Source organism: Triticum urartu, chromosome 5A, assembly GCF_056163025.1.
Source record: "Triticum urartu cultivar PI428250 chromosome 5A, HENAU_Tu73, whole genome shotgun sequence".
Classification (NCBI taxonomy): Eukaryota; Viridiplantae; Streptophyta; class Magnoliopsida; order Poales; family Poaceae; genus Triticum; species Triticum urartu.
The window spans coordinates 639,155,075-639,179,201 of record NC_141877.1 but is presented as its reverse complement, the minus strand read 5'-3'; the positions used below and the strand labels follow the sequence as shown (position 1 = coordinate 639,179,201).

At 45.2% G+C, this 24,127-nt stretch overlaps 2 protein-coding genes across 4 annotated transcripts; one reads left to right on the top strand and one right to left on the bottom strand.

Annotated features, from left to right (window-relative positions):
• Nucleotides 1-4,334: 4,334 nt before the first annotated feature.
• LOC125543825 (uncharacterized) lies at nucleotides 4,335-7,962 on the top strand. Its single transcript, XM_048707308.2, has 2 exons — nucleotides 4,335-4,690; nucleotides 5,206-7,962. Exon 2 carries the CDS (start codon nucleotides 5,341-5,343, stop codon nucleotides 7,624-7,626), a length of 2,286 nt encoding a protein of 761 aa, XP_048563265.2. The 5' UTR covers nucleotides 4,335-4,690; nucleotides 5,206-5,340; the 3' UTR covers nucleotides 7,627-7,962.
• Nucleotides 7,963-13,180: 5,218 nt separating this feature from the next.
• On the bottom strand, nucleotides 13,181-18,657 carry LOC125511314 (uncharacterized). Of its 3 annotated transcripts, none has more exons than XM_048676652.2 (9): nucleotides 18,290-18,657; nucleotides 18,148-18,200; nucleotides 15,822-15,881; nucleotides 15,414-15,491; nucleotides 14,948-15,077; nucleotides 14,664-14,716; nucleotides 14,012-14,176; nucleotides 13,722-13,912; nucleotides 13,181-13,584 (listed from the first exon to the last, which is right to left on the bottom strand). In XM_048676652.2, the coding sequence occupies exons 1-8, from the start codon at nucleotides 18,546-18,548 to the stop codon at nucleotides 13,766-13,768; spliced, it is 945 nt and encodes a 314-aa protein (XP_048532609.2). In that variant the 5' UTR covers nucleotides 18,549-18,657; the 3' UTR covers nucleotides 13,181-13,584; nucleotides 13,722-13,765. The 3 variants fall into 3 exon arrangements, with proteins under 3 accessions (XP_048532609.2, XP_048532607.2, XP_048532610.2); XM_048676650.2 differs by having other exon boundaries at nucleotides 13,754-13,912; XM_048676653.2 differs by having other exon boundaries at nucleotides 13,181-13,578; nucleotides 13,754-13,912.
• Nucleotides 18,658-24,127: the final 5,470 nt, after the last annotated feature.

Sequence of the window (24,127 nt, the reverse complement as noted above, 5' to 3'; positions counted from 1 at the left end):
TTTATTTCAGGCCTTCCGGCGATGTGCATTCAGTGGGAGAAGGTGCTCCCGTCGACTAGGAAGGCGTATGTGGCAACTTCATGAATCTCAAGATGATGTGTCGGCTCCGTCTCTCGAAGGTGCTCGTAGGGATAGGGTGTGTGTGTGCTTCATAGAGATGAGTGTATGATTGTCTACGTATGTACTTGTTTGGAAAAAGAAAGATCCCCCGCCTAACGAGCCATTAATTTAACGCCGGATGGTCGTCAGACGAGCTTTGCAACAAGGATGATGCTGCATTCGGACATTTGCAACAGAGTTCATGTTACAGAACTTTTGCAACATAGGTATTTGTGCAGAATCTTTTTGCACCAGAGCTAATGCTGGAGATTATTTTTTGTCTTTACCTTTTATGTGGTGCTATGGGAGAAAATTATACAACATCACTGGTGTTGCAGAAATCTGTCTTGCAGTAGGGAGGATGTTGCAAGAAAAAAATCCGCCGTCGTACGCCGTGATCTCTCATCGTATGATGGTGAGGGAGGAGCAGCGCCGCCCGTCCTTGCCATCGCGCCACTACCGACAAGTGTCGGGACCTCTGACCAAGTCACCTCGCCGCCATCCTCCTCTCCGATGACGAGCACACCAATGAGCATGCCGGAGCACTGCGATCACCGACCACCGACTTGTTGCAGAAATTCCGACGACCCACCCTACAACACCCACCCATGGTGAGGCGGTCTCCCGCGAAATCCAACGACGACCTACACCACCCGAACATCCTTGTAGTGTCTCCTTCAAAAGGGCCCGGCGACGACGTGGTTTGCAACAAAGGCCGAGTACGGAAATGATTCTGAAACATGGGTCAAGTTGCAGGAAAGTGAAGTGGCGGAGGTTGGCTCCCGACCGTCTGACAATGAAGATTTGACGGGCACGAAGGTGGTTGACGCGGGCAGGTAGATCTGTCGGGTGAACACAAGCGTTTTCCAAAACTATATTACAATTAATCTGAAATTTCTAAAGTAAGAAGTAAATTTGGGAAGGTGATGTTCTACAAGCACGTAAAAAATCAAACTTGGGATCGATGTCATCAAACATGTATGGAAGACCCCAATTCAAGGATGATTAGTGACAAATAGTACAACACTAGGGGTGGATCAACGAGCTGCTCGGCACGTTAAGACTAGGCTCGTTAAACTTAACGAGCAGAAAAACTCTGCTCGGCTCTGTTCGTTTGAAGCTCGTTAAGCTCGTGAGATCTCATGAGCACTCGTTAACAGACAAGACTATGTTACGGCCTACTAAATGAGTGTGTTGGTGTGTTTTATAAAGTAAGACGGTGACTACAAAAGGATGTGCACTAGTTAATTTGTTGCCTCATATGGGCTAGGTTGTGTCGATTTGATTGAATAGATGGTCTGATGTGCTATAAATTGTCGTCACAAGGTAAAAATGCGGTGTGTTGTATTAACGAGCTGCTCGTGAAACTCGTTAGCTCGTTCATTAAGCTTAACAAGCTAAAACCAATGATTAACTCTGATCATTAAGAATCGAGCTACGAGCTTAACGAGCCGAGCTATCGAGCGCTCATTAATCTCGTGAACTACCAGCTTTTGGTCCAACCCTATATAACGCCACTATTCATGCACAGTTTGTAATTTTATTTTCTTCGCTCCCAAATGCACACTACTTTGAACTTCTAACTTCACATGTTTATCAGACAACTTCTTTCCCAAACGTCTATTAAATACTTTTTGAATATATCGAAACATGGTTCCCGTTAAGTCTTTAGTGTAACTTGATTTGCATTGGAGATTTCCTCGTTTTCCAGGTGACAAACGCCTTGTGCTGTGCCCCCTCTGCTCATGTAACTAGTAATCGATAAGGATGAGTCTTACCAATTGGTGTTTAGATGAGCTCTAGTTCATCTAGTTATGAATCCGGGTAGAGGTAATTTCGCACAGAAAATGGGCTCGAGGTGTAGAAAAATGTCCAGAAAATATATAAAACCTCTGTGTAATATGAAATAGTAGTACAATACACTGATTTTGCACAAATCTTCACATCTCTTGCTATTTGAAAAAGACGTAAGGTTGCGAGTCAGTCCATTCCTCCTTCGTCAGACCCTTATTTTATCACTACTCGGTTTTCCCACCGTTTTCCTTGAAAACCGCCGCAATGCCCATCACTTATTGAATTTCCAAATAAAATATATTTTCTTTAGTAAGCCAATAAGTACTTACCAAATAAGTATTTTTATCAATATTTTTACACAATCATATTAATACTGATAGGTAAATCACATACTAACATATTAGAAAATTTATACATTCCTGTAATACACAAACAATTATCTATTTTTAAAGATAAAAGTACCTAAGGCTCGGCTATGAGAAATCTTCCAACCGAAAACAAAGGCGAGAAAGGCTATATGTTTATAAATCAAATAGCTATTTAAAAATAACATCCAGTCTCAGATGTAACATCAAATCTTTTAGGAAAATATTTCAATCAATAAAAGGATTAGAGCATCGAGCATAACTCCCGATGGGAAGGGATCAAAAGAGGAGACGTGTCAAATTGACATTGAGACATGGTGATGGCTATGATGGATAAGTTATCGATTTTTGGATTGATTTATTCATGAATAAATTATGAACATGTCATTAACAGTGTTAAACTCATATTGATATCTTATCATGTAAGCATGTGCTACGTATATAGCAGATACATCTACGTAAATAGCTAGTACGTTAACCACAGAAATAAACATGAGGGGGATGAACAGATCATACCCTCCTATCGGCCAAGCCATAGTCGCGATGGTGATTGTATCCTCGGTAGCCTTCTTCTCGGACTCGGTCTGACTCACGATTAGTGGCTAATCACACGGGGTAGCGGACGAAGACGAACGGTGGCGAGCAGCCGCATATGAGACGCTCCTCAAAAACCTAACCCCCTTCTCCTAGTGCAGGATTGCAAAGGACAAAGGTCTGGAGGCCTGCTCTCCCATATAGCCGTGCACGTGGCGGGCGGGATGGGATCACCGAAAGCAGCAACAACGAGTGGAGCGCCGGTGGGTTGTGTGTGAGGAGGCAAATGCGAGCTGATGTGGGTGAATGCTAGGGTTGTTGATGCCTCCAATATATTAGGGTTGTGGTAAGAAGACGTGGGCTCGACCATGCTCGAGTAGACAACAATTCATGATTTGACGTTTCGGATTCGTAGCGCGTTCGTTAACAATCGTAATTAATTACTTCATCTACCCCATAATGTAAGACATTTTTTTATTTTAGTGTAGTGTCAAAAAATATCTTACATTATTGGATGGATGGAGTACTAATTAGATTTTCGTTTCTAACCGGCAAAAAATAACTACACACATGACATAGGCCTGAGCTCGGCTCATTCATGAAACATGACGCAAGTGAGGCGAGACGGGTGGCGGAGGAGGAGCAAGCAGGAACCACTTTTATTCTCATGCTTCAATAACATGTGAAATAGAATCCTTGTACGCCTTGTTCAATTAAACCTTCGCTCAAAGAGATTGGAGAGGATTGAAGGGGATTTAGAGAGATTTAGACCTCTCGGGATTTAATCCCTCTTAATCCTCTTCAAATCCACCTCAACCGAACAAGGCCTTAAAAAGGTCTAAAACTTTCTCCTCTCCTGGGATAGCATTAAACTTACATTATGGGATGGATGAAGTACTAATTAAATTTTCGTTCCTAACCGGTAAAAAATAACCGCACACATGACGCAAGCAAGGCGAGACGAGTGGCGGAGGAGGAGCACGCAGGAATCACTTTTATTCTCATGCTCCAATAGCATGTGAAAGAGAATCCCTTGTAGGCATTGTTCAGTTAAACCTTCTCTCGGGATTTAAACCCTCTCAATCCCCTTCAAATCCATCTCAACCGAACAAGGCTTTAAGAAGGTCTAAAACTTTCTTCACTCTTCAGATAGTATTAAATTTTGACCACCTAGTCATGACACCTGCATGGGCCTTTAGAGTTTTTTTTTCTGAAATTGTTTTATGGGCCTAAAGCCCATCTATATAACAAGCTAAGGCCGGCGATTTACACGCTTGGTGGGGTGTGAGAGGGCAAGGGCATTTCAGTCTTTACATACGAGCCCCCAAGAAAGCTAGGGCAAAGGGCATTTTGGTCCTTGCATCTGAATCCGACGAAGAAAAACTTGGACAAAAATGAGGGACAAGGGCATTTTGGTCTTTACATATGGAATCGATGAGAAAACCTAGGGCGAGGGTATTTTCGTCTTTTCACGCTAAATCGAGAGGAAAAATTGACAAGAAAAGCTAGGGCAATATATATGTATTGCAAAGTAAACGAAGGCAAATCGTCGAAATCCAGTCAAAATCATCAAATCTCAAAAACAAAACCACTGTTCCCCGTCCCCATTTTTTTCCGGGCATAAACACGGGGCTCGTCCCGTGCTTGCTCGCCGCCGCCGGCGGGTCGTGGCGAGGCCGCCGCCTCCCCGTCTTCTGCTTCCCCGCCGCTGCCAACCCCTTCGCTTCTCCCCCCGCGTCCGGTCTCTGTCGCGGGCGCCTCCTCATCTCGCTTCTCCGCCGCCGGCGCGGCCTTCTACCCTTTCCGTGCTTCCCCGCCGCCACCGCCGCCGCCGTACCCATCCAGAGCGACGGACCTCTTGAGCGTCTGCAGATTCCTTCCACTCTCGGTTTGATTAGGTGCAGATTTGGTGCTCCTTAGTGCTAGTTTGATTCCCCGCTCATGAACTGTTTATGAATATCCTTGAAAATTGTCGGACTTGATGCTTTCTTTTGAACTAAATTACAACTGCCTGCTGACATACCAGTGTAAACTGAATACAAGCGAATAAGTTCGCTGTTTTCATCCAGCAATTCTCCTAGTTAATTCCCACCAGGGGGGTGGGGTGGACCGGGGGGGGGGGGGGGGGGGGGGGCACCATCTAGAATTCTAGATCCACTGAGGGCACTGTTTGAGTTGGATGTACTTATAATTCAGTTATGCACCCTGATGGTTGGAATTGTACCAAAATTATGTATCTTCAGTTGATCTTTCGTATCTCTGTGACGTTCATGCACTCTATAGGGCGGTGTTTGGGTTTTGTGTAGTTATAATCACTGTCATGCTGGAGAGGACTGTATTTGTCAAAAATCTTGATGCTGCAATTAGTTGTATATACTATGATTTTTGTTAACATTTGATCCCTTTTGGGCAGGGCTTGGAAGGTTTGTTTGGTCACACTCTCAGCGCTGATTGGTGGAAGGTGTTGTGGTTCTCTGTTGTCTGATATCTCGCTCGAATCCATAGTGAGAGCGTGGCTGCTGTTCGTACCTTTTTGAGCTGTGACGGAATGGAGTGCAACAAGGATGAGGCCCTTAGGGCGAAGGAAATTGCAGAGAGGAAGTTCCAATCCAGGGACCTGCAGGGGGCCAAGAAATTCGCCCTCAAGGCCAAGGCTCTCTTTCCGGATCTCGAAGGTATTGTGCAGATGATCACTACCTTGGATGTTTACCTTACTTCGGAGGTGAAGATTGCTGGTGGGAAGGACTGGTACTCTATCCTTTCCGTGGACATGTCGGCAGATGATGAAACTCTGAAGAAGCAGTACAGGAAGTTGGTGCTTCAGCTCCATCCCGACAAGAACAAGTCAGTTGGTGCTGAGGGTGCTTTCCAGATGGTTCAAGAGGCATGGACCGTGCTGTCCGACAAAACCAAGAGAGCGCTGTTTGACCAAAAAAGGAAACTGATTGCAATGCAACAGAAGACATCTCAATCAAATAAGACAAGTGCAGCCAATGGCTTTGAACATTTCGCAGCCAAAGCACCCGCTTCCAAGGCAAGTGCAAACAAAGAAAAGACAGGATCAGCAACATCTGCAGTGCGCCAGCGCCCGCCCCCGCCCCCACCCCCACAGCGCCCGTCTCCACCCCCGCCACCACAGCGGCCGCTTCCCCGCCATCAGGCTGCTGCTCCAGCTCCACCTCCAGCAGCACAACCTACATTTTGGACCTCATGCAACAGGTGCAAGATGAATTTTGAATACCTCAGAGAGTATTTAAATCGCAATCTGCTTTGCCCTAGCTGCCGCGAGCCATTCATAGCAAAAGAGGTTCCGATGCCACCACCTGAGGTTGTTCAGGCAGTACGTGATTCAAACATCCGTGGTGCAACTCACGATGCAAGCACTGGCAGAAAGTTTCAGTGGGGTCTGTTCTCAAGGACAGCTGGTCCAGCTAGTGCTACTGCATCATCTGCTGCTGGTGCTCAAGCTGCTAATATGGTTCATCAGACGTATGAGAAAGTCAAGAGAGAGAGGGAGGAGGCGCAAGCTGCAGCAAGAAGGGAAGAAGCTCTTCAGAGGAAGCACAATCCTCTAAAAAGGAAAGCAAATGTGTCCGAGAATGTTAACCATGGAATGGGTGATGTTGCATCTGGAAAGAAGATGAAAACTGTGGGTAACGATGCTGGAGTTGGTTCTTCCTCCATTCTCTCAGGTCCATGGGCCAATTATGTTGGAACGCCTGGTGGAGCTATACCATTTTCAAGCAACAGTGGAGCCTTTGAGTTTCAAGGTGCTAATGGTGTGATACCGAATTGGAGACCCAGGCCTTCTACTCGGATCAGCGTAACTAGGACTTTCTCTAAGAAGGATATTAGGAGCATTTTGATTGACAAGATGAAGAGCAATTTGAGGGAGAATCTAAAGGAGATAAGAAGTAAACCACTCCAAGTTACAGTTAATGGAAAAGCTAGCGAGAAACATGTGGTTAACAAACATGTTGAGGGTAATGAAACTCTTGCATCAGATGATTCTACCGCAAACAAAGATGTCTCTGCTGATCCAGAGGAGAATGGTTCTTCTAATAGCGCAGATGCTGAAAATGAAGATGACAACACTTTCTCCTATACTGTTCCTGATCCTGATTTCCATGATTTTGACAAGGATCGTACTGAGGAATCTTTTCAGAGTGATCAAATTTGGGCTTCATATGATGATGAAGATGGTATGCCTCGTTATTACGCATACATTCAGAAAGTTATCTCCTTGACTCCATTTAAGGTCAAAATAAGTTATCTTGCATCGAGGACAAATAGTGAATTTGGACCATTGAATTGGGCTTCTTCTGGCTTCATAAAGACATGCGGTGATTTCAGGATTGGTAAATATGAAACCGTAGATATAATCAATATGTTCTCTCACCAGATAAAATGGGAGAAAGGTCCACGTGGGGTGGTCAAAATTTATCCGCGGAAAGGTGATATCTGGGCTTTGTACCGAAATTGGTCCCCTGACTGGAATGGAGATACTCCTGATAATGTGCTTCATGTTTATGATCTGGTTGAGGTACAGGATGATTATGATGAAGATAATGGAATTTCTGTCATTCCCTTGATTAAGCTCACTGGATTTCGAACAGTTTTCCAGCATCATCAGGACCGGGATGCCATCAAGAGGATTCCAAAGGGAGAGATGTTTCGGTTTTCACATCAGGTTCCCTTTTACAGGATGTCAGGGGAAGAAGCTCCAAATGTCCCTAAAGGTAGCTTTGAGGTAGATCCAGCTGCTATCTCTAAAGAACTTCTTCAGGGAATCACTGAAACTGTGAAGGAGGCAGAGGGAACTTCTAAATGCTGATTAAAACAGTTGATGCTGACTCGGTTACGCCTTTGTTGACCTGCCGTTTTGAATCAAATATTTGTTGACATCTGCTAGTTTCTATAGTTTCCTAGCCTCTACTACTTTTGACTATCACCTTTGTATACAGTTGTTGGTCTGGGGCTAGCCATTCCTAAATCATCTTGTATGGCATCTGGGCATGTGTCTTGTCATCTCAAAACTTAAACAGTGATGCTGATAATGTGAGTTAGAGACATAGTCATTTTGTATGTCACAAAAACTTGGAAGTGCTGATACTTCTACAATATGTTGTTTTATCTCTAGCTGTATGAGAATGAAGGTTTTGCTATTTTATCTGGTTGCTCAACATACCACTTGGTTAACATTATGGATGGTTTGGATCGGTACTCCACGAACATCCTTTTCCAGGTTGTTACCAGCAGTACTGATATTTGTGGCCGAACAGTGTATCACAGTATTGTTTTGTCCTTATTGTCAGCGAAGTTTTTCCCTTTTCTGGAGTTTTCTTTTAATTCTTTTACTCCCTCCGGTCCATATTGGTTGTCGCAGCTTTAGTACAACTTTGTACTAAAGCCGCGGATCAGAGGGAGTACTGCTAACCAAATCCTGAATGGCATTAATATTTGGACATATGAAGAAGAAAGTTCTTTGCAGAATATCCGCTGTTTGTTTTCAGGTATGCGGACTGTCCATGTAATGCTTACCTACAACCTTTTTTGTGGGCAAAAACATGTACTCATTAGATTCACAGCTTACTATGTACAGATTGCCTCTTCTGGACCTCACAGCCGCGATCTATAATGCCCCACAGCTGCGGTGTACAACCCCTCCTATTTCCAGAAGAAAAGAGTCTGGCAGCAATCGAAGGCAGAACCAGTTACTTGGTGAGCCTCATGGATGATGCACACTTGTGGAGAGTGAGCAATCAAGCATGGTTCAATCCTGAGGTGTCATTGTGGTTGTGGAAACTGAGGAACTAAGCAAGGTTCTTCAACCTCAGTTGACCTTTGTTGACAGTGAGTGGCCTGGCATGGCTAAGTGAAGCAAAATCGGTTCTTATCATAACTGCGCCCAGGGAAAGTCAAGGTATCAACTGTCATTTACTCATTTTTCTCCTGTCTTCCTGCATTTGCACAATACCGTTTGCTTTTCTTCTGACGTCCTTGTCTTGAAATATACTTTAGCTATTGTATGTCTGCATAAGATAGTATTACTGTCGATGTGAAACTTTTCCGCTGGAACTACTGTTACTATTAGACTTAGCAAAAACTTGTGTCTTGCTTGGCTTGGTGTACTTGCATTTATTTCATTATTATTAGTAAAATAGCGCGTCTGCTGAACTAGCCTATGTATTTTTTGTTATAAAGATATTGGAATATGTCCTTTTTGGCAAATTCCCCTTAACTTTACTCGAAGAACATTTAAGAGTTGCTGGTGACATAGCCCTTTTAGGTCCATATCACCAGGAACAAGAATCTCTGTCTTAAAGGAAAGAATGTAAGCAAAGCCAGAACGCATCGCATTTCCTTCACCCAAAGTCGAGATGGACATGTGAGCTTGTGTTTGATCTAGCTCCGGATATACTGCTTTGCATATATGGACTCAGGTGGAGCTATGTGGACCAAAGGGACTTTAGATATTTCCTAGGTACAGTAGTATGTTGCGCCAACGGTCTCTCGTCTCTCTGTTATCCGATTTAAGCTTTAACAAGCTATATGTAAGGTCATGTCTTACTGTGTGCCTTATGAAGGCTAGTTTTCCATTATCACGTGCTCACCATAGAGGCGCAAAAATTAATAAGCAATTGAACGGGAAAATGGGTGGAAAGCCTTGTGTGCTTACAAAGTGTTTGTACCGTGTTAGTTGTCTCTTATATTTCCGATGACCTACATTGATCTGATAATTTACTATCGGTTAGAGGTTGAGGCAGGTCTAACATCAGCTATTTTTGATGGCAACAGAACAGAGTATGGATGACGCATCTCTGGCCTGAGCACGACATGATCCAGGCGTTATCTAGGTAGGGTTGGTTATCGATCCTCTGTGATAACATTTATGTTCCCTGGATGTGAGTATGAAATCTGCTTTTTTTTATAACAGGCGAGTATGAAATCTTGCAGGTTGTTGGAATAGACTGCCCTGACGGTGAGGGTCGGTCAAATGCGGTCTTGATTGGTTGCCCACGGACACACTTGTCGGTCGGTTGCTACTGATTTTATCTTTCTTATTATTTTCATTTCTGATTGCCGTAAACCATGAAAGGAGTACCCGTCCATTCATCTTAATGGTTCTACAGTGGGTTTTCAGTAATGAAAATCGGAAGGGGGAAGCCCTTCTTTGATCAAAAATAATAATTCATAATGGAGGTTCGGGATTTGCATTGGATTGCGTGGCTATGGTTTGTTAGTGAATGAATGGCTGTGGTCCATCTTATAGGCTGGTACCAAATTGTTGCATACGGCCAGGCTCAAGTTTGAGCCCAAGAAATTGAAAAATCTGCAGACACAGCACATGCACATTGGCACATATCCGTTCATTTTGAAATGGCAGCAATCCAGCCAGGGCTGGAGCACGGCACTCTCCTTGTTCAATGGCGTTTCATTTCATTCAAGTGGACTGATGTCAACTCTGGATTGCATCTAGCGTCACGTTGATTAGTATCGTTAATTCGTTGGAGGTCGATCGGGTGGCTAGCGAACTAGCATTGCCGATAGAACCATGGCCTCCACTCCAGGCGCATCCCCGTGCCCGCTCGGCCGTCTTGTCCCCGCCGCGGAAGAGTACGCGGACGTCATCTCCGCCGTCGCCCAGGTTGATCAACACGCAATGCACCACTCCTCCTGCCCCCCCCCCCCCCCCCCCCCCCCTCGGTCGCCCCACACACTGCAAGATCGTCTACGTTTGCAGGTACGCCAATTTTACACAGATGGCGGCACCTACGCCTTCTCTGGGGAAGCACGCCAACGGCCCCAAACATACCATATGGCGAGCAGAGCCGGCCCGGGGAGGGTCCTCTCCTCTTCCCGCGGCACGAGGAGATGCTGCGTCGGCAATGCCAGGGAGCTGGCGCGGCTTCTCGGAGCGCTGCTGCCGAGGAGGCGGCGGGGCTGCCGGCGGACTCGTGAGGCTGTGCAGCATGGGCATGGAGACGCTGAGAGGCATCGGCGCCATCGTCCTTCTCGAGGAAAGGGAATGTGTGTGACCGTATGCATCGTTCTGATGCAGAGGCCGGAGAGTCCCCTCTTTTCGAAAAATAGGTGAACCATGTGACGAGGATCATCTTCTAAGTGTTAGTCGTGAGTAATCTACTCTTCTCACAAGTACTGGGAGCCCTCCTCTAGCGACACGGGGGCGCCCTGTTCGCACCGCCGCTCCCCTCCCTCCCTCGCACCCAGTCTCGCCGCCACCTGAGGAGGCCGCCGGCAAAGGCCGCGCGCGCTCCGGGGATGGTGGCGGCGAGACGCTTCTCCTCCACCGCACAGCCACCGTTTCGTCAGAGGAGGGACGACAGGCTGCATCAGATTGGATCGGGCGCCTGGCCTCGGAGGCGGGCGGAGGCAACGCCCGTCGGCGTCGTCCCAGTGTCCCTGCCAGCCAGTCCCGGCCCCCTGTGTGCGGCGGCCCGTTGCTGCTTGCTCGGGCGCTGCTGGTCTGGGACGGGGGCGGATCTGGGGCTTCCTTCCCAGATCCGGTCGGTGTTGGCTGGGCCGCCAGGTGGGGTCAGCCGGGGAGGTGGTGTTGCTGGGTGGTGGAGGTGGGAGTGGTGGAGGCTGGTGGCGGTGGGTGCTGTTGGTGGTGCTTGGTGGACTGCTGCGCCGGTTTTCGATCACCCCCGCCTTTGGTCAGTGCTATGGCGTTTCGGATCTGGTCTCCGGCAAGTGCACGGTGGCGCGCGTGGGGCGTGTTCGTGCTCCTGATGTTTGGCTACAGCCCGGGACCATGGTGGTTCCTGGCCTCGGGTAGCGCTCCTCTGCTCCTCGCCGGCATGGTGCTCGGTTAGGTTCGGCGGCTCGCGCTGCGTCCGGTGGCCCTGCGTTCGGACGGCCATTGGTGGTTCCAGTGCCTAGTGCTGATGTTTGGCCGTATGCGGTCTCCGCGGGGTGCGGTTGGCTGCGACGATTCATGTGCTTCTTTGTCTCGGAGGGGCCCGATGGTGCTGGTGGTCAGCTATCGTCTTGCTGTAAGTATGTGCTCAAACTCCGGGTGAGAACCTTGCATCGACTATGTCGATGTCGGCGGCAATGGTGTCTGTGGACATCGTTTTCCTCGTAGGAGGTGTCGTTGTGGAGCTCCAGCACCTGCAGTACCTTGTTTTGTGGTATCCAGGTGAAAACCTAAGATCTGGCTTCTCGGATCGGATGGCGGTCTTGTGTCCTTGTCGGCACTACCTCCCTGGAGGCGTCATCTTGGAGACCCAAACGGTGGCTTCTGTGCCTGCGTGTGGTTGAGGGTGCAGCGTTTGGTGGTGGTGGTGGTGGTGTGGCCAAGTTGGGAACAGTCGGAGGGTCCAATGGTGGTGGTGGTGGTGGTGCGACTGGCTTGGAGTCGACGGTGGTTGTTTGGTGATGTTCTTTGGGGTTTGGTGGCGGTGCCTTTGGTGCCGCAGGGCGGCCATCTGTTTCCCCCTCGTGAAGGTGTCTCGCTATGCATGCTCAAGACTCTCCCTTGGCGGCCGATGTATTGCGGCGAGCGTCGTGCTCTTGGTGATGTCTTGGTTCATCTTTGCTTTTTGATGGCGCTAGATGCCTCCCCAAATTGTTAATCGTTCCGATCTTCCGTGGCGGGGCACCCAGTCAAGGTTCGTGCTTTTCGCACTCGTTGGTTGTGGTTGCTCCTCAGTTGTGCCGTGGGGCTCGGTATGCATGCAATGCGGTGCGTTAGGTTCCTCGCAAAGTCTCAGTATTGTGATCCCTCGACAACACCCCATAACTACTTGTGTCTGCCGTGGTGATGGTCCTTTTAGTCTGCTAGCTAGGTCCCGCCCTTGTTGGGTGTCTTGCTCTTCTCTTCTTCTTGTAACCTTGTTGTACGGTTTTCGGCCCGGTTTCCCTTATAAACGGGTCAACTTGTTTTAGGTTTTCGATCCGGTTTCCCTTATAAACTGGATCACTCTCCTAGCATTTTGGCCACTTTGAGTAATATATTCAGGTGGAGGGACTCCTCCCCCCGGTGATTCTAAAAAAAAAAAATAGCGCCGGCGATGGCACAGCGCTTCGACGCCATTGTGGAGGAAAAGCTTCACGGGTCGTCGGGCTTGTCTTTCAAGTCTTGACCCCTTTTTCAACAACAAAAATTAGGGCCCACTTGTTTCATTATTATCACGGACTAGCACCTCAATTTTGTCAAACTCTGGTGTTATTATTGTTTGGTTCAAGAATTAAGAAACCGTAGTAGTAATAAGTTAGGTGAATGAATACATCTCCATAGCTAGTGTGCGTGGGTGGTGCATCTTGATCCTGCAAAGCATCCTGCCTTTGCCTTTTGCGACGCAGAGAAACGGACCGTACGCATTTCTCTCACTCTTGTGTCTAACAAACACGACAGCTGCCTAAGAACATGAAGACACAACCACAACAACACATTCGGCTCAACCGTGTGTACAAGTAACGTGGAAGGGGAATCAACTTGTCACTTCGCGACACACTGCCAAGACATGGAATGGGATGATGATTGATGAATGATATTCCCTCTGTAGAGAAATATAAACGGTCTTATATTTCTTTTCAGAGGGAGCACTGTACTAATCGACAGCAGGACATGGCAAAAGTTAACTGTAGCGCGGTGCGTTCCGGAGTTCCCCTCGCCCGATTTAACAAGCAGGTCTTCCCTCTGCTCTTCTTCAAACTAGGAACAGAAATTGGGGCCAGACAGATCCATCACCTTGGACATGTGAGCGCTGCTATGACATGATGACACTTCTTCAAATGCAGATCGACGGCCTTAACTTAACTACACCTTAAACAAGCAACAAGTCAACCATTAACGACATACATAGTTCAACGAGTCAGATGGGCTCATGATGAACTAGTGCATCGAATAATCAAGCGTGCTCAACGGCGCGGCACCTGCCGACTGACGAGGCTTCTACTCACCAGAAAAGAACCGTGGAGGGAGGAGAACTTACATCGATCGATCCTCACGCCAGCTCGCAAGGCACCCATTGTTTCACTCTCAGGCTCAGCTCGCTAGGAACGGAGGTTGACCACTCCTCCAAATCCGGAAGGGGACCCGTCAACGCGATGTAGTTTACGCTCTCCTTCTCCGAAAGCCTCTTCCAGTTTAGCTGCGATATAGTAGGGTCGTATCATCAGCAGGAGATCATTTTGCACCAGCAGTCGAGAATACACAGTTTCAGTAGTCTGGTAAAAAAAAAGATTCTTACTTGCCCTGGAAATGCAGAGCATAGAGCCTTGATTGTGGGATTCTGAACCCAGGAGGAAACATCCCCGTCGGCAGCAAGAGATACGGCGGTATCTCCAGCGCCGCAGTTGACCATGATTCGACCATCGGGCATCAGCTTCTTCGCAATCTCTAACCAAGTTTCAACCTGCAACAATGTCGACACCACGGTGAAGACAGCGGAAGTTCGTCGAAATGATGTAAATACTCCGTAAAAGCACCATTCATCAATTTACAATTCTCGGATGTGCTGTTTGTAGAAATATGCAAAATCTTTGTGTACCACAGTTCCTCTAATTCTGTTATAAAGATCATTTCATTTTTATGCATTTGCATTTATTCTGGAATGTATAAGTTTTTTTATGTCAGCTTTTCAATGCCAATTACATACCAGACCGAACTGAGTATGAGCATTCATTTATACAACATGCTAACAGTTCAAATTTGTAACCACCATGAATTTATTTGTGGTGGAGCTATGGTGACCATACCACAATATGGTTCTGTTGTGTTGTGAAGGGAGCACGAGACATATATAATACTGAAAAACTATAAACTCTAAATGCTAGCCATGGTAGAAATACATACAGAATAATAACAAATGAACTAAAAGGGAATAGCAAGGGAGATTTTACTTCCTGTAGCTGAGGTAAGACTTTTCCATCAGCAAATAAATCAACAACAATACCTGCAGACATGAGCTAGGTACCGTCAGGCACGAGCAAGTCAGTTCCCCAAACTAAAAACTTTAAAGCCTCTGAAAAGCCAATTATATGTATTCTATCACCATTTTTTATCACACTGAGTCTAAATTTACTACAGATAATCATTGAAAACTGATTACTAGAGAGCTTGCCATAATTAAATTCCAAGAAGGCAGTAAAACATGCATTATGTTTGCATCAGATAAAATGTTCACCAGCAAATCCTCCTTCGACTGTAGCCGATGGGGAAAGTGCATCGCCAATATGCACTGAAAGTGAACCACCTAGTTCCGTGGTCTTCTCTAAAGTGGACATACCAAAATAATCCCTCGACAATTCAATTACCTGTCATGAAACGATAAAGTTTTTCAGGGTTTTCAGTTATGAAAATATAAATAGATGGCTGTATGATCAGGAAAAGAATAAAACACAAAAAACAAGGCTGAAAAACATGAATAGTTGTAATTGCGTAAGCAATCACAGAATAATGGTAATGGATGTTTTCTTGAAATAGCATAACCAACATTACTGGTATAAAAAAAAGCCCAAAAAAATTACAAAAAAATAATGCTGTTCTGACAAGTTTCCAAGACTACCGTATAACTGAAATTGGTAAAATTCTCCAGACATTCAGTCATGTATTCAGTAAACAAATTGAAGGACAGTGATAACAGTTTTCACCGTCGGATCAATCTCCCATCCGATAAGTTCTATCCAAGGCCAAACTTCTAGCATCATGTGTGCTGCTGTCCCAGCACCCTGAAAGAAGCATGTAGAGAAGAAATGAATCACATCTGCAAGAGGTGTGAATAGCTAATTATTTAAATAAGGAGCGCTATGACGCTGTATTGCTTGTCTAAGTAGATCACCTAATGCTCTTACTAGGAATTGTGACGTACAATACTCTATACAAACTCGTTGCAACTGGTTGAATACTAAAGTAGCGCGTAAAACAGCAGATTTTTTTTACTATTTTTTGGATTTTACTGTTCATGTGAGCCCGAGCTCACAAAGTCACTTTGGTTTCGCAGAAACAATGACGTGTATAGAACAGGAGCATGGCTAAGAAATGTCAGAGAATGGATTTACCAAACCTAGAAGTGCAACAGGGCCGCGTGGAACAACGGTAGGTAGGCTGACACACTCATCCTGAATGAAAAAAAAAACAAAACGGGTTATAAGAATTTACATTCAGTGACCGCTTTGAGGGAAAGAAAAATGGTACTATGTAAATACAAGAGGTGAAAGAATAATATATATGATGCCTTCATTAAGAAATTAACCCCTTGCATTGCACGGCCAACTGGCGATGAATGATGATGCCAGCAATGAGCAGTGTTGGAAGCTGATTAAAACTTTTTCTGTGTGATAAAACATATTTTCCGTGCGATGGTTCTACATATGTAACAAATCCTGTGCGGTGAAAACAACTTTTTTGTTGTCATACCGAAAACGTAGGGGTGCATTTATAATGCTAACAGAGCAACAGACCTATTGGAAGCATCGAGCATAAATTCCTAATGCCTACAGCCTACTAGGTGCTCGATAATATGCTTATAACAATTATGTATTCATACCGGTTAGCATGCTTTGTCCATAGACCCTCTTATCTGGCGACCGTTCGCTGGGAGGGGGTGGCATTTGTGAACGACGACAATTTTAATTGGTTGGGGGGTGGTAGTTTCTTTAAAACAACATGGCATTTTCTGGAATGAAGCCATGGCATTTTCTGGAATGAAGACTCAAAACCGCCATCCTCCAAAAAATGTCATGCTGTTCTGAAGAAATTGTCACCCCCTATACAATTAGAACTGCCAGGAAAAACATTGGAAATGTCACGCTCTTCTAGTATTGAGCCTTTGGTTAGGTTGTGAGTTCAAAACTTTGTATTGTGTTTTTGCTATTTTCATCTATTTTACAATTTTTCACTATTTTTATCCGATGTGATTGCAGGTAATTTCTTTGGAAAATTAAAATTTCAATCAAGATTAATCAGATTTACGGATCATGTGGATGCAACATGTGCAACGCTGTTCAAACAGTTTGGGATGGTCCGAGGATGATATTTCATCTGTTTTAAGACTGATAAAATGCAACGATGTGTTGTTTTAAAATGTCTTAAAAAGGCCCTAGCTTTTTTAAATACAAACATTGGCTCTAATTTTCAACTTGTATTTACCTCCATATCTTTGATAATTCATGATGATTAGTATAAATACATAAAAATAATTGAAATTAATATGAACTAGAAAGATGTTGGTAAAGAAACAACAAGAAGGTGGACTAGAACTTAACACCAAGGCACGTCAAGATCCAACACTCTAGGAGAGCAGTGACCACACGATCCACCGACCTCCTCTATGGTGTCAACATGACCGTCACCAACAAGGTGTATCAAGGTGGACCACCACAATGCCATTACTGGGGAACAAAACTCTTAACCCTAAGAGACCTAACTTTAATGCTGCAACACATATATGGGTCACTCCGCACCGGAGGAGGAGGGGACTCGTGGCTTTGTCGGCGGGGAGTAGGTGGAGCGGTGGCGGCTATTGTGGTTTTATGGAGAGGGATATGGCTACACAACCTATATCGTTCAACATGTCATGACCGGCGAAATAACGTCGTGAGAACCAGAATGACCTCGTCAATCTCAAAATTTCTCCTTCCGAGTAGGACTGGACACTATGAAATTTTGAAATAAAAAACAAAAGCAACCTAAAGTTTAAACATAAATGTCTCACCCCCGCAAAAAAAAACATAAATGTCTCTTAAATTGGCTTTCGTTGGTTTAATTCAGTTAGGAAACATCAATGTACTTGATATATATTATAGAAACCGGACCGTACCATACATCAAAGGAGAAAAGCTAAAACTAGCCTTAGTGGTTTTTAAGCATATCGACTATCCCCATCATCAAACTAGTAAAAACCGGTAGAACCGTTCGATTGATAGTGAACCAGGCTGTTCAATCTCCATCCACAAATATCGCTCAATATTTTTATTTCGTGTGGGAAATATATGGGTAAAAACTTTTACGAACGAAAATAGTAAAGAAAACACGTCAGCTAGGTTTCCTTATCTGGCCTGGACCATGTGATTTGGAGGCGTTTCCGTTTTCTTTTTTGGAAATGGGGGCGTTTCCTTATGTGGCCTGAGGTAAGAGATGACCGGCTAAGGCAAATATATTTACAAGTGTTAATTTTCTCAACTGTTCAGATATTCTATGCCCTCTACTACCTCCCGTGAGGTAAGAGGGGCCATGTTAAAACAGCTCTACCGTCATACGTTTTGTCAAGAAAAGAAAAGAAAAGAAAAGCTCTACCGTCATACGAGGTATATACTCATATGATGGATGTAGAGCGGTAATCTAAAAATGTCGGCTCATGCATCCAAATTCTGTTTAGATTAGTACCCAGTAGGAATTGGTCCAGGCGCTCTTCTTGGGGAGAATGCTGTGGATGTTCCCTGCACGAGACAACCAAACACGGAGCTCGAACTCACTCGATTCAGAAACCAACACCAGTCCAAATCGGCGAGCAACCGGTGACACGTACGGGTGGGGTCGAGGACGAGGTAGCGGTTGGAGGGCGAGTCGATGACCATGATGACCTCGTTGAAGGCGGTGCGGTAGGAGGCGAGGAGCACCAGCTCCTCCTCCTCCCCCTGCTGCTGCTCGGCGGTCGTGGCCGCGACCTCGTCGGGGGCGCAGCGGAGCCGCGCGAGGGAGCGCGGCTGCTGGACCTTGGCTTGGCGGCCGCGGTGGAGGAGGAGGAGGCGGGCCGGGGACAAGGTTAGCGGCATGGTGGCCGGCATTGCTCTTGCTGCTGCGGGATAGAGCTGGGGCTCGGCTCCTTGTTAGTGTTAGCTAAATATAGTTAGCTGTCCCAAGATCAAACCTAAGTGGACCGGAGCAGCTGCACGAGGACTCCAATCCTTATATAGGAGATTACTACAAGGTGACATAGAGCGGCAAATTTTCGTGTTTTGACCCTTTTCTGAAATCTATTCGAGATTTGATCCTAATTTGATTTTTTTTCGAGATCTGATCCTTTTGCTATCGCGAGAGTCCATGGCGATAGGGTCTAACAGCCTACCGCCAGGGACTGTGGCGGTAGGAAACATCGCTACCGCCAACCGGGCTGGTAGTAGCCTGCATAACCCTACCGCCAAGGTGCTTGGCGGTAGGCACGAGCACGCACTGTGTTCAATACTTAGAAGATTTTTGGCGGTAGGGCATGCAACCCTACCGCCAGGGACCTTGGCGGCAGGCTGTTATACCCTACCGTCATGGTCTTTGGCGGTAGCAAAAAGATCAGATCTCGAATTTTTTTTAAACTAGGGTCAAATCTCAAATAGATTTTAAAAAAGAGTCAAAACACAAAATTTAGCCACATAGAGCTGCACGTGAGCAGCCAGCACACATATTGCTAGAAGCTAATACTATAACCGGTAAGGTATCAGCCTTGCCGACTTCCTATATCAGGATATTTCTTCTCTCCAGATATTTGTGCACTGCCGACATGCATGTTAGATATTTCCAGCAATCAGTTCACTGCTAGATGCACTTGCCAGGCAACATGATTATTTGCAACATTTCATGCCTTAATCGTGTTGCCTATCTTTGATATCTTGTATGCCTATTCGCTCTCTTATTTGCAGAAACTTGGGTCTGCCGAGGGGTTTAGTGAGAGATACCTGCTAACTGGCCATCTTTAGTTGAGACGCACTTTGCCTCGATTTTACCATCTTCCATGCACTCATGTATGAAGTTGTACCTTGTGTCGATGTGCTTTGCTTCTGTCGTGATAAACCGGATTCTTGCATAATGCAATTGCTGATTTGTTGTTCACCCTGAGCGTAACCTTGCCATCTGATTGGGTTTTCAATTCATTAAGCAGTCGTGCAACCCATATGTTTCTTAGTTGGTGTTTCCATGTAGCGACTCACAATTCCAACCGCATAAGCTATGTATGGTCTTGTATTCACCAAATATCAAAGGCCTCCAACTACACTGCGGTAGTCTGTCTAATCAACTAGATGCCTCTCGCTTGATTTACTCAACTTTAACCTCGCCTCTATCAGTGTCTGTGACGTTGCAAGTAGCAAGCCGACACTTCTTTAATATTTTTGCTGCATAAGATAATTGACACAAGATAATTTCTTCATCTTTCTGTTTTACCTCAATCCCCAAATAATAGCTTAATAATCCGAGGTCACTCATGCTGAATAATTGCTTCATCTGCATCTTGAATTTTGCAATTTCAATGGGTGCTCTCGTTCCTGTGATAATCAAGTCATCCACATAGACACCAACTAGGAGACTTGTATCACCAATAATTCTCTTGTAGACAGCATGCTCAAGTGGGCTTCTCTCAAACATGAGTGGCACTAGGCCTTTATCAAGTTTTGTGTACCATGCTCTTGGTGCTTTATGAAGTGGATATTCAATTTGGGTCTCGGGTCCAGCACCGCTTCGATGCTTGAAGATAGTGTGCTGGCCTACAACTTCACGCAATCACGCATTAATTCTGGGTCATGAGAATCTTAAATCGTATATCTCCAACTATTATAAACAACTATTCGGGCCTCCGGCAGAGAGCACGGTTTTCCTGAATGAGTCTGTTATTGGAGATATCCCTCAACTTAGGTCAGAGGAAAATGAGATCCTAACTGCACCATTTATCGAGAAGGAGGTTCTAGATGCAATATCACAAATGAAACCGAACAAAGCACCGGGACCAGATGGGTTCCCTGCGGAGTTCTATAGAAAATGTTGGCATATTATTAAGGATGACCTTATGCCTATGTTTCACGATTTTTTTAACGGGCATCTAGAACTATTTTATCTTAACTTTGGTATGGTTACATTATTGCCAAAGAAAGAAGGAGCGATTCGTATCGAGCAGTTTAGGCCGATATGTCTTCTGAACATGAGTTTCAAAATATTCACGAAAGTAGGGACTAATAAACTGACACGGATCGCCCATTCAGTGGTGCATCCTAGTCAGACGGCCTTCATGCCTGGGAGGCACATCCTAGAAGGGGTAGTCGTTCTCCATGAAATGCTCCATGAAATCCATTCGAAGAAGCTAGATGGGGTTATTTTCAAAGTGGATTTTGAGAAGGCATACGATAAAGTTATTGGCCTTTTCTCCAGCAAGCAATGCGCATGAAAGGTTTTAATGAGATACGGCAGAACCAAGTGGGTTCTCTAGTCCAAAAATGTAGTGTCGAAATTAAGGTCAACGATGATATCGGTCACTATTTTCAGATTCATAAAGGTTTGAGACAAGGGATTCGATGTCTCCCCTCTTATTTAATATAGTGACGAATATGTTGACCGTTCTTCATCTAGTTGATGGGGGAGTTTCCATTTTACAATATGCGGATGACACTATTCTTTTCATGGAGCATGACATTGCAAAAGCTCGGAACATGAAATTAGTTTTATGTCTCTTCGAACAATTATCGGGGCTAAAAGTCAACTTCAACAAAAGCGAATTGTTCTGCTTTGGTCGGGCCAAAAAGGAGCAAGACACATATAGACAATTGTTCGGTTGCGAATTAGGTTCTTTGCCCTTTAGTTAATTGGGCATACCAATTCACCATCGCAAACTCTCCAATGAAGAGTGGAAATGCATCGAAGATCGAATTGAAAAGAAGCTTAGCTGTTGGAAGGGAAAGCTAATGTCGTATGGCGGTCAGCTAATGCTTATTAAGTCAGTACTCTGATGTTCCTACTATCTTTCTTTGAGGTACCCAAAGAGGTACATAAGAGACTAGATTTCTTTCGATATCAATTCTTCTGGCAGTCAGATGAGGCCAAGAAGAAATATCGCCTAGCACGATGGGATATAGTATGCCGACCCAAGGATCAGGGAGGTCTCGGTATGGAGAACCTGGAAATTAAGAATAAATGCCTTATGAGTAAATGGCTTTATAGGTTATCAGTAGAGAATGACGATATGTGAGCACAAATATTACACAATAAATATCTGCAACCGAAAACTCTTGCCCAAGTCACCACGAGGCTGAATGATTCGCCATTCTGGAAGGGGCTTATGAGAACGAAAGACTTGTTCTTTCGTAGGACCAAATTTCTTGTTGGCAATGGGATGACAACAAGAATTTTGGGAGGATACGTGGCTAGGGGAGACAACATTAGCCATACAATATCCAAGCCTTTATAATATTGTCCAACGTAAGGAAGATTATGTAGACACAGTATTACAATCGGTTCCCTTGAATATTCAGTTTAGGAGATCTTTAGTTGGGGAGCGGTGAAATTCATGGATGCATTTGGTACGGAGATTGATGGATGTTCAATTATCCGACCAACCTGACTCATTACACTGGAAGTTGGCTAGAAACGGAGTGATTACGGTAAAATCTTTTTATTTGGATCTCATTAATTCTGGCCCAATCCCGAGATCTATTCATATATGGAAAGTTAAGGTTCCCTTGCGTATTAAAATCTTTATGTGGTTTGTCCACAAGCAAGTGATCCTAGCAAAGATAATTTGTTAAAGTGACGATGGGTAGGCAGTTCACAATGTTGTTTTTGTGATCATGATGAAACAATAAAACATCTCTTCATAGACTGCCCTCTCGCCAAATTACTTTGGCGAAAGATTCATATAGCCTTCAACATCTTCAGTTAGCATTGAATCATTATTTGGGACGTGGTTAGCTGGCATGGACCATACTACCGTGGCTCGTATTCGAATTGGAATATGTGCACTTATGTGGGCTATATGGAACTGCAGGAATGATATGATTTTTAATAGACAACATATTTTAACCTTCTTGCAGGTCATCTTCAGAGCTACGGCATGGATCCGTACGTGGTCCTTACTCACTCCTATGGACTTCAGGGAGCCATTGATTATTGGGTGCAACCAATGGAAGATGGTAGCACGGGCTATATTCAACCGGTTGGATGACCGTCGCATAACAAGATAGGAGTCTAGGGCCCTAGTCCTTTAATTCATACCGGTTGTGACTTTGCGTTCTTTTATGTCTATTTGCTCCTTTTGCGAGCTGTAATATTTTGAATACTTTGTACTTCTTTGAGCTTTTAATAATATGACGACATGCATCATTCACATGCAGAGAGGTGGCTACCGTGGACATCGAGGTGGCCGGGGTGGTGGCCGTGGGAGGTTTCGTCGACAGCCTCCGCCCCCGGCTGCTGTTGACCATGCGGCGACAGCTGTTGAGACAGATAAATGCTCAGTCTACTGATCTTACTAGTCAGGCGATGGATGTGGTAACGGCCCTGGCTAATGTTGAGGTTCCTGTGCCTGGGGCTGTGGCTGAGGCGTCTGACAGGTCTGATTCTGAGAGGGCGGCCAAGTGGGCGCGCAAGAAGGAAAAGATGCTCTGTTACCGGTGTGGTGAGAAGGGCCATTTTATTGCAGAGTGCGTGGCAGAGCTGTGTGACTCGTGTGGCAAGCCAGCACATGCTTCGGGAGAGTGCCCGTTATTGCGTGACCAGGCTCCTGCTCTGACTATGTATGGACTATATTGTGCGGAGCTTTTATTCTTCGAGTCCCTGGTCGCGAGGGAGATTCCAGAGGAGACACAAGGCTTGACTACCGGGATTGTGAAAGCAATCCAGGGCGAGGTGACTGAGGCTCAGATTATCCGGAGGCTTCAGGAGTTGGCACCGGGTGACTTCCAGTGGGAGCTGGTCAGCCTCGAAGCTAATGTTTTCAAGGTGGATTTCCCTTCTGTGGAGGATTTGTAGAAACTGCCGAGCTTTGGCTTGTGTAGAGTTCCTGGTACTAAGTGTATTTTGGAGTTTCACGAGTGGACGAAGGTGGAGCCTAAAGGAAAGCCACTTACTGTTGGAAATATTCCCTAGAGGCAATAATAAATTAGTTATTATTATTATATTTCCTTATTCATGATAATCGTTTATTATCCATGCTAGAATTGTATTGATAGGAAACTCAGATACATGTGTGGATACATAGACAACACCATGTCCCTAGTAAGCCTCTAGTTGACTAGCTCGTTGATCAATAGATGGTTACGGTTTCCTGACCATGGACATTGGATGTCGTTGATAACGGGATCACATCATTAGGAGAATGATGTGATGGACAAGACCCAATCCTAAGCATAGCACAAGATCGTGTAGTTCGTATGCTAAAGCTTTTCTAATGTCAAGTATCATTTCCTTAGACCATGAGATTGTGCAACTCCCGGATACCGTAGGAGTGCTTTGGGTGTGCCAAACGTCACAACGTAACTGGGTGGCTATAAAGGTACACTACAGGTATCTCCGAAAGTGTCTGTTGGGTTGGCACGAATCGAGAGTGGGATTTGTCACTCCGTGTAAACGGAGAGGTATCTCTGGGCCCACTCGGTAGGACATCATCATAATG